This window comes from Electrophorus electricus, chromosome 13 (assembly GCF_041902795.1).
Source record: "Electrophorus electricus isolate QZ-2024a chromosome 13, ASM4190279v1, whole genome shotgun sequence".
Classification (NCBI taxonomy): domain Eukaryota; kingdom Metazoa; phylum Chordata; class Actinopteri; order Gymnotiformes; family Gymnotidae; genus Electrophorus; species Electrophorus electricus.
The window spans coordinates 1,600,363-1,610,952 of record NC_137509.1 but is presented as its reverse complement, the minus strand read 5'-3'; the positions used below and the strand labels follow the sequence as shown (position 1 = coordinate 1,610,952).

Sequence of the window (10,590 nt, the reverse complement as noted above, 5' to 3'; positions counted from 1 at the left end):
AATTAGCCTAACAAGGCATTTTCTCATTGGCTGGGACTGTCACGGTTGGACAGCCAACAGGAGGGACACGCCCACTCCTGCTAGGGATCTTACCACACACACACACACACTGCTCCCGATCCCCTCACTACTGATCAGCTTCACCTGTTCCTTATTGACTACTTCACCTATTTAAATCCACAGGCCCCAGATGATAGCACTGCACATTAGCCGACCTCAGACTGAGAGTCTACCTGCCCCTACCCGCCCCAGCGCTACCACTCACGGAGAAGATGACTTTGTTTTGTTGTGTGAGTGCTCCTATTGGTGATTCCATTATTGATAATAAAGAGCACTTCCTCACTACCCCACCTCTTGCTTCCTCTGTGCCACCTGCGTCACAGGGAGCAGGGTCACTGCTGTATTAATTAGCCTAAAAGGAGTTCTCATTGGCTGGGACCAGGGTCACTGCTGTATTAATTAGCCTAACGAGGCATTTTCTCATTGGCTTGAACCAGGGTCCTTGCTGTATTAATTACCATAACCAGGAGTTTTCTCTTTAACATCAACTGCTGGAGCTGATGCCTTCCTCTAACTTGAAAGAAATGCAAGGCACCATGCAACATTTTAATTTAATCTTTTTTTTATTGATGTGGGAAAAGATGAAAAACACAACCAGCTTGTTGGCCCAGTATGCCCAAACCTTTAAATACAACTGTAAGTATAAATTAAGCATAAAGGCCACTAATAAACTATGAATAAATGTAGGTATAAACTAAGCATATAAACTGTAGTGATGTATAAACAGTAGATATAAACTGTAGTGATTTATAAACAGTAGTGTGTGTGTGTGTGTGTGTGTGTGTGTGTGCGTGCAGAGTGCTTATGGTTCAGCTCCCCTTTCACAATCAAAGAATAGTTGAATAATAAGGAAATCTTCTCACTCACAGTGGTGGTGTTTGTGCTTCCTAAGTGGAGAATTTCCTCTATATAAGCAACTCGGCACAAATGAAGGATTTCAGAATGACATCTGAGTAATGATGTGGCAGATAATTTAGACAGAAATTTATATTATACTTTTTTTAATCTGTTTTTTTAAAGCAAAAAACATTAAAATGTCTTTTTAAAATAAATAATAACAAGAAAAAATATATACCTAATGTTAACAAAATAATAATACATTATAAAAATTAAACTTTCAAAGTTTAGAAAACTCAAGGTGAGTTTTCAAGGTGTGGAGATTTTTCACTTTTAAACATTCATAGTTCAAGGAACCCTAAAAGACTAGTTTGAGTGGCTTTTACAAATAATTGCAAACATAAAAGAAGTAATTTGAAATGATATACCAAAAAAAAGGGAGTTAAAATACACTTGACATGAGCTTTTGATATTATCGCTTGCCTACAATTTTCTTTACACATATTGTTCTTCTGCTAAGATCCAAACAGCTACTCACAATGAACTATTTCAGTCTCAATACTATTTGAAACAGATTATTACAAACAGAAACACATTGTTCCACTTTCAGTTTCTCTTTTGGGTTTTCACTCTATGAATGCACAGTGCCTTTGATTTTTACCAGTGTGACCTGTAAAGAAGGAAACAATAAAATAGAATAAAAGTCTTTATTGAATTCAAAGTTACTTGTTTTTCCTTCCATGTTATAAATGTAGTGAGAGATTTGTCAAGCACAGTTGTTCTGAGCCATCAGAAGCTCCAGGCCTTATCACATCTGGGTTTTGCTACTTTGCCCTTTAGAAACATCAGCTATAATGACAATTTATGGAAACTGACTGTAAATAACAGGCCTTACTGCTGTGCATTGTTATGTTAGACTTGGGGCTTTTATTATGAAAATGGTGCTGTAATAATGATGGAGCTCTTACCTCATACTCTGTAGCATTTGACCCCCAGCACAATGGACACTAGCAGATATGGAGAGGCTGCCATTAGACTACTGAGCAGTCTGAGGATGGAGAATGGGGTTCCTGAACACACACATACACACACACACACGACAGTAGACTACTCTGAGGTACTTTCACAACACATGGTCATATAAAATGCACATTTTTCACTCACCTCTCTAACACTACAGTGCCTCCTATAAAACCCACTTCTAAAATGTTTAATGTTGCAGTATGATTATTACAGAACTTCTACAGTACATCTTACCTCTGACTGAGACCCAGCTATGTGGTGACTCTCCTCTCTCTGGGTGTTTACAGGAGTAGAGACCCTCATCTGACTGTGAGACAGTATGAATGGTCATTTCTCCTGTAGTCTGGTTATAGAGATGTGATCCACCTTTATAGAAACTGGCTTGGAGGTATGAAGTGTTGGTGTTACGATCCAAACAACGAAGCGTGAGAGAATCTCCCTCAGTCAGATGATGGACTGCACTCTCCAGAATCACATTACCATCTAGAACAGAGAAGATATCACAGTAGTCATGTACAGTGAGAATCATTCCAACATAAACACACAGGACAGACCTGTTCAGGGTTTTACCTGCTCTAACAGAGCTGAATCAGCTCAGCAGAAAACAGACAACACTGCTGCAGTATGTTCAGATCATCCCAGAGTTAAAACTGTAACTACTGTGTGATGGATGTCCATAATGTGAGTGCACTACATGTAGACTCACTGTGCACTGTGATATTAACAGGATTGCTGTTCCCTCCAGATTCAGACTGACACCAGTACACTCCAGTGTGTGTTGTGTAGAGGTATCTGATGGTGCATGTTGATCCTGTATCTAATCCCCAGTCTGATGAACAATCTGACACATTCCCACTGTGTGTGTATCTTCTCACTCTCCATCCAGTAGAGTCACTCTGTCCCTCACAGCTCAGTGAGAGAGAGTCACCACTAAAGTGTTGAGTTCTGCTGGGACTGATGATCAGAGACACTGCAGGGGACAAACCTTAGACCCAGAAAGATGTTAGATGTGGTCATTTGATTGTCTTATCTTAGCTCAAGGTTAATTAACACATTTATCATTGAATGTTAACAAATCACTGGTTTTGCACCTTTATAATTCATAGAATGCTACTTCAATGAGAACTAGACAAATTTGTTTGCAAACTCAGCTGAATTAAACTGTATTAGAAATGCAAGTGTTTAACAGAAAAGTTTACACACCATATTAATGAATATATAAATAAATAACTGGTCTGGTCTGTCAGTCACAAACACGCATGCTCCAGGCCTACAGTGTGTGTGTGTGTGTGTGTGTGTGTGTGTGTGTGTGTGTGTGTGTGTGTGTGTGTGTGTGTTCCTCACCAGTGATCCATAGTGGCTGAGTGTTGCTGTACTGTGTCTGATAGGCTGGTTCTCCTCTCTCTGCTCTGCACACATAAACTCCTGTGTGATGTAGAGCAGCAGGACTGAGAGTGTAGGAGCCTCCAGTTCCACTGCTGCTGCCTGAGAGGAGCTCAACATGGGGAACAGCTCTGTACCAGCTGAATGTCCAGCCTGTAGAGGAGTTTCTGACCTCACAGCTTAGACTCACTGAGTCTCCTTCAGTCAGCCAGATCTGTGGAGACACACTCAGTACTGCCTGTGGTGAAATATCTGGGAGAGAGAATAAATCAATAGAATTACATGTACTGCATGTTCTAAACGTGGTCTTTTACTGTGTAGCTTCTGATTTACCAATCATAAAAATATATAAACAGAACTATTTAAATAATAAACTTACCTTTCACTGTTAGAGTAACAGAATTGCTGTCCTGTGATGATGTGGGTCTTTGATCTCTCTGTCCTCTACACCAGTACTGATCCTTCTCTGCTGGTGATCTGATGGTGAAGGTGTTTGTCTCATTCTGATGGACTGCAGTCTTACTGCGGCCTTTATACCACTGATACCTCCAGTTACTGTACGACTCTATTTCACACTTCAGAGTGACAGACTCTTCAGTGAACACAGGACTCCAGTTAGTCTCTAAAGTCAGTGTAGCTCTGGGTAGAGCTACAGGAAGAAGAGAACAGCAGTTCACTCTCAGGACATTTACAGTAAAGTGATCTTAATGAAAAACACACACTAAACATCTGCTTTCGTCTGTATTCATGTGATGTTGAGGTCTATGAATACTGAAGAGATGACCACACAATCCTGATACAGTTAGTGTAACAGCATCACTGGTCTGGGAATAGTGGGAGACTCCTGTCTCTCTTCCTCTACAGGTATATTTACCTGTGTGGGACTCTTCAACAGGACTGATACTGTAAACCTGTTCACTACTGACAGCACTAACTGAACCCTCTTTATACCAGCAGTACTGCCATACACAGACCTCTTCCCCTCATGTGTCACATCTTAGAGTGACGCTCTCTACTCTGAACACTTGTTCAGCTGTCTGCATGACCAACACACCTTTAGCTTGCTCTGTACAAACACAGCAGCACACACTCGACTCACCTGCACTCTCACTATACTACACATTTCTCTTCATTGTACAATTCCAGCTCAGTGCACATAATTTTGACTATATGAATTGCAAAGCATGAATGTGTTCAGTGACAACACCAACTTAAAAAAAACAGTCTGTAAATCTAATCATGTGATAACTTAACTGAAAAGTGTCTGTTACTCCATGACTTACCACTGGCTGTCACCGTGACAGGGTTACTGTAGCCTGTGTAGTAGGGGGGGTTCCCTCTCTGTGCCCTACACCTGTACTGTCCTCCATCAGAGAGCTGAACAGGGTGGATGGTTTTAATACCTTCTACACTGCTGTTGTCAGACTTGAACTCCTCTGAGTCTTTGGACCAGAGAAACTGCCATCCAGTAGACTGTAGCTCACAGCTCAGAGTAACTGTGTCTCCAGAGAACACAATGTAATGCGCACTTACACGCACAACTGGTGTGGGTTTGGCTATCATGACATAAATAGACATGATACGGTGAATGAGACAACATTTAACTTTAGAATATTAAACTCTGCAAATTCTAATGTTTTAGTTGTTAAACTATATGTTAAAAATTTAGAAAATGTTTATGGGGATTTTGATCAGATTTTCTCACCATCTGTTTTTTTTTTTAAATATTTAATCATTAAATATGGCAGTGACACTATGGTTTTATAGTCTAAGCATATAAAATACTATTAAAATGGTATTTTCAGAGTTTTTACCATAGTAATTATTTACCTTCAAAAGAGAGACTCATTTTGGTACTGTTCTGTGATGATGTGGGTCTTTGATCTCTCTGTCCTCTACACCAGTACTGATCCTTGTCTGCTGGTGATCTGATGGTGAAGGTGTTTGTCTCATTCTGATGGACTGCAGTCTTACTGCGGCCTTTATACCACTGATACCTCCAGTTACTGTAAGACTCTATTTCACACTTCAGAGTGACAGACTCTCCAGTGAACACAGGACTCCACTTAGTCTGCAGAGTCAGTGTAGCTCTGGGTAGAGCTACAGGAAGAAGAGAACAGCAGTTCACTCTGCACAGCACATGTGGCTAGAGCACACCAGAGCTGTATTGTTGTGCACATTGCCCTCCCTCACTCAGTGGGTGACCATACAAGGCAAGTGAGCCATCTACATTTTCAGCTAAGGGAGCACCATTTGTTGAAACTGCTGCTACGCACCCGGGTTTGTCTGCAAAACACTTGTGAAGTAATCTGACCCCCCAACACCTTGGTACTCATAGGTGTGAACGAGGGTCACTAAAAAAATAGCTCTTTATGGCCCAACAGCAACCACGGAATTCAAGATAGGGTTTTAGCTTTCTGTTCAGGACACTGTTACATGACTATCGTGCATTTTATGGTAACTAAAGGCTTGCGTATTTTGTGTGAGGTTACGAGGGAAATGAACGCGATGTTTTTGTACAAAGACTTGAGCAAGCAAACAAAGAGCTTTAATATTCTATATACTATTTAAACATGTCACGCAGTTTCTTTGATGGTAATTTAATTTTCTATGACAAAATCTAAAGTTATACCAGAAGTATATTTTCAAAGGCCATTTAAAAGTACAGACATGAATGTTGTGGAAATTAACAAAAAAAAAAAAAAACGTATTCATTGTGGGATTTCTGGTGAACGGTTGCTTGTAGACGGCTGAAACCCGTTAAGCAGGTACTTATATTAGCTCTAAGAAATGTTATGTTGATAGATGTACTGTATTTTAAGAATATTCAATGCTATCGAGTGATTTATTTGAGTATGTCAGATTGGGCCTGCTCTCGAGGGTGCAGGTGCTGAAGTAGAAGCTTAGAGAGAAGTCAAACAGTTAATCATTAGTGATGTACTAACTATGCAGTTTATACTCCAAACATGAGGAATACACTACCCTACTGTACTCGTTTAACAGTTAATCATTAGTGGTGTAGGGGCACTGTGGTTCATACTGCAAACACGAAGTATTCAGTACTCCTCATTATGTCCAACAGTATACATGATTTAAAAAAAACAAACATCTTTTTGTTCAAGCATTAATTATACTTACTATCTTTTAATCAAATAGTTTTCCAGTGATAAATGATCATTTGCAGTATCCACTTGATTCCAGTTATTTAAAATGACACCACAGTCATCAATCATTAGTCATTAATATATATTAATTGTTACATGTACTACAAAATGTTAACTCTTTTACTATGTAGCTTCTGATTTACCAATCATATAAGAACACATTTCACAGAACTATATAAAAAATAAACTTACCTTTCACCGTTAGAGTCACAGAATTGCTATCCTGTGATGATGTGGGTCTTTGATCTCTCTGTCCTCTACACCAGTACTGATCCTTGTCTGCTGGTGATCTGATGGTGAAGGTGTTTGTCTCATTCTGATGGACTGCAGTCTTACTGCGGCCTTTATACCACTGATACCTCCAGTTACTGTAAGACTCTATTTCACACTTCAGAGTGACAGACTCTCCAGTGAACACAGGACTCCACTTAGTCTGCAGAGTCAGTGTAGCTCCGGGTAGAGCTACAGGAAGAAGAGAACAGCAGTTCACTCTCAGGACATTTAGGGTTAATGTACCTTAATGGAAAACACACTAAACAACTTCTCTTGTAGTCATGTGATGAGGTCTATTGTTAGGTCTGTGTGTGTCTGTGTTCCAGGTTTTGCCTTTGACTCTTCAGTGTCCCTGTTATCATCCATACCAGGTTTTACAGCAAGCTGGAGGACCACATGAAAGGAAGAGGAAGGGCAATAGAGCTTAGCTGAGGGCTGATTGGAGCAGAGAGTGTTGTTGATGGTACTTGTTTGCTTTTTTGATACTCCATCGCTTGGATTTGTGTGTATGACTTTGATGTCTCCCCTTGACTTATGGTTTGCTTTGTCCCTTGTTGGTTTGGTTGCTAGTTGATCTATGTCTCTCGTATATATTGTCCTGTATTTACACACTGGTAGTAGGGGGTGGCTGCCATTTTGTTTGGGTGAGATTTTGTCTGTTTATTCCAGTATAGTCAGTGTAGTAACCAAAAACCGTAGTGAGCTTAGTCAGTTGTCTTATTTACCTGTGTGGGACTTCAACAGGACTGATACTGTAAACCTGTTCACTACTGACAGCACTAACTGAACCCTCTTTATACCAGCAGTACTGCCATACACAGACCTCTTCCCCTCATGTGTCACATCTTAGAGTGACGCTCTCTACTCTGAACACTTGTTCAGCTGTCTGCATGACCAACACACCTTTAGCTTGCTCTGTACAAACACAGCAGCACACACTCCTGACTCACCTGCACTCTCACTATACTACACATTTCTCTTCATTGTACAATTCCAGCTCAGTGCAGATAGTCTGCAGTAAATAAGAATAACGGAGCAGGAATGTGATTTCTTTGTATTTTGACATTATAACATTATGTTGAGTGCTAACTATCTTATAGTCTGACTAGTCTGGCTAATAGCTAACATTACTAATAATGCTAACTAGGTATGACAGCTGAGACTTAAGACATTATATAAACTAAATGTCCCGCTATCTAGACATTCATCGATATTACCATTTTTCTCCAAACCGATTTTTATTACAAGCTATCTACTCATGTCAGATGACTAACATTAATCTGACTCTATACTAGTTAGCAGCTAGCTAACATTTTCAAACTAGGTGAGGCAAAGAGAGTTGAGGAAGCAGCTGTGGGAAGTTGCTAGTTAATTTTAAGATGTGAAGGTTTTTCCATCAGCGAGTCCAACGTGTTGTGCAATGAACACTCTTAAGACGGAGGACATTGACTGGACAGGTGAGACTCAGGATTAAGATGGCGCACAGCGCCTTTTGTGTGTTTATAGGCGCAACGTCACGTTACGAAGAGCGTACCGGACTGCCCTGAGGGAGGCAGAGATCCCGGAGTTTAACGACGAGTGTTTGTATTTAAACCTCCGCCAGTGCGTGGTCATTGTTCATGTAATGTTAATGTTCAGAGTCTCCGTTGTTAGTTTTTAACTGTGTGTTCAAGTTCAGTGTCGTCACTACGTGCGAGTGCCACCGTTGTCGTTCGTGTTTAATGTCAATAAATGTTTCACCACGTCGACGGAGTCTGTGCGTCCTGTGTCTACAGTTTTCCTAATCATCCATAAAGAGTAGGTGTGTCATAGACTATAAGGATTTGATAGTCAATGGCACATTTTGATGAATTATTATTTATTTATGTTGTTGGTGTTCTTATTGTTTAGGAATCAGTTATGCATTGTGTGGTACCCTGTGAAATACTTAAAATTAGTTTAAAAACTTGTTTTTTCTTCCACTTATGTGCTATATTGCTGTGATATACTGTATTTTACTGCTACATCTCACTTTATTACACAGAATCCATACTATTTATACTACCTTTTTTGAACTATGTTTTGTTTTGTTTTTTTACTTTTTTGTCATATGATGTAAATGTTGTACTGCTGTAACTGACCGTATCGGTCCAACGCACTAGCTTTTCCCGCCCAGATCAGCGCCTGAGTACTGACGGGCTACACCTGGCCCTCGTTGCACTTCCCTTCCACACGTCCCAGTCCCCTCAGACTTGTGAAGTATCGTATTCATCTACGCATGCCGATCGTATTTATTCTTATTGGTTCTCCTGGCCTGACCTCTGCTTCCTTCCCGGACTACGCCTCGTTCCCAGCCCCTTTGGATTACCTTGGTTTCTGCCTGCTGATTTATACCGTGGACAGTATCTGTATACTTTCACTACTATAAGATATAGAAAGCAGATTGACTGTCAGAATCTTACTATCTTAATATTTTACTGTGCCCAATTTTGTTCCATTTGTCAATAATGGTCAATTATTAGTACTTAAAGATGCACTATAGCGATAGCTGTGCTTTGACCTGGAGTACAAGGAAAGTTAAAATGAGAGGAAGGTAGAAAAAGACATTTCCACAATGTAAAAACATTCTACACATTTAATGTACATTAAGCGATATAACAATATCTCCAAATATTAACCACGGAAAATAAGCCAAATAGCTGTGACAAATCAGCACTTTAAATTAAAATACGCATATATGTCTGTTTTTACGGTATTTCGCTGCTCACCGCTCCCTATGCGAAGAGTACTGTGGAGTTTTTTAATCAAAAAATTAAATCAAACAAAAAGGACAACTATAAGATGAATGTGGAGTCTGGACTTAAGCATACAACAGCAGAACTGACGAACAAGGAAAAAGTTAATTTACAAACCAAAGACCAAAATATTTTGTCTCAACTAGCCTGTAGCTAACAGTTTAAGATACCCGAAGCTCCCCTCTTTAAACCTGCAGCAGCTGCACTACACAAAACTGTCAGTCACCATGGAAACCAAACATGCTCAGAGCAGAGAGGTGGAGTGCAATACTGCCCAGGCAAAGAGGAATCAGAGAATCCAGACATCCTGTATGCAGACTACATCCACCTGACGAGGAGGACCAAAAACAACCTGCCCTATCCGTATAGAAATCGCCAATCTTTAAACACTTCCCATTTACCGTTAAGGAAGAATCACTGTGTGAGAGGTTGGAAATTTGGATGCTGACAATCCTATACTCGCAATAACCTACTAGACCAAAGTCACAGTGTTGATCCAGGGCAATGAACCCAGACTGGGTTCCTTTGAGGAAACCTTCCCCGTGCAATATTATTGATTAATGAATAAACAAATTATTGATGTAGTGAGACAGGTGTGTTAGGCGACTATGGCAGATGTGGCTCAGGTGTACAGAATACCTAACGAATAACAACTGAGGGAGAAAAGAAAGGAGATGAAGGAAATTAATCAAGTAATAAAAACAACAAAGGAAAGAACTGAGATCAGAGGGGGGCACTTTTGCACAAGCCAGAGAACTCTTTATCTTTGGTGCGACCTCACAAACTAGTCTATCCCATCCCAAATAGCTAAAGCAGCTAGCAGTTAGTGTCACTACTTGTCTAAAAGGGAGGAGGGTCCTGTTCCTATTATTATATAGACTAATGAGCAGAGAAAATACCAACTGGACAGAATTATCTCTAGGAAATGTAACTCACTATAGACACCCTGAGATAGCATATGAATGGAAAAATAGCTCTTACATCAACATCCAGGGACAATTGTCAATTTGGCCGATCTATCCGCTCAAGGGGGTCAGCGAAGTTTAGGTGTGTGTGGTCAGCTGAAAATACCTGGT

General features: G+C 40.2%; 1 protein-coding gene across 1 annotated transcript; it reads right to left on the bottom strand.

Moving 5' to 3' along the window:
- Positions 1-637: 637 nt before the first annotated feature.
- Positions 638-7,714, bottom strand: LOC118240087 (Fc receptor-like protein 5). The gene is made up of 11 exons (XM_081695027.1): positions 7,691-7,714; positions 7,109-7,124; positions 6,660-6,983; positions 5,134-5,403; positions 4,587-4,859; positions 3,683-3,952; positions 3,265-3,555; positions 2,627-2,905; positions 2,155-2,403; positions 1,866-1,967; positions 638-1,567 (listed from the first exon to the last, which is right to left on the bottom strand). The coding sequence occupies exons 1-10, from the start codon at positions 7,712-7,714 to the stop codon at positions 1,867-1,869; spliced, it is 2,097 nt and encodes a 698-aa protein (XP_081551153.1). The 3' UTR covers positions 638-1,567; position 1,866.
- Positions 7,715-10,590: the final 2,876 nt, after the last annotated feature.

What these genes read in the sequence shown, in the direction of transcription:
- LOC118240087 (XM_081695027.1), bottom strand. Translation starts at nt 7,714, where the DNA reads ATGTGTAGTATAGTGAGAGTGCAG. An exon ending in TGTCACGGTGACAGCCAGTG is followed by an intron (nt 3,953 to 4,586) that starts GTAAGTCATGGA and finishes TTCTTCCTGTAG; the next exon opens with CTCTACCCAGAGCTACACTG. An exon ending in TGTTACTCTAACAGTGAAAG is followed by an intron (nt 3,556 to 3,682) that starts GTAAGTTTATTA and finishes TCTCTCTCCCAG; the next exon opens with ATATTTCACCACAGGCAGTA.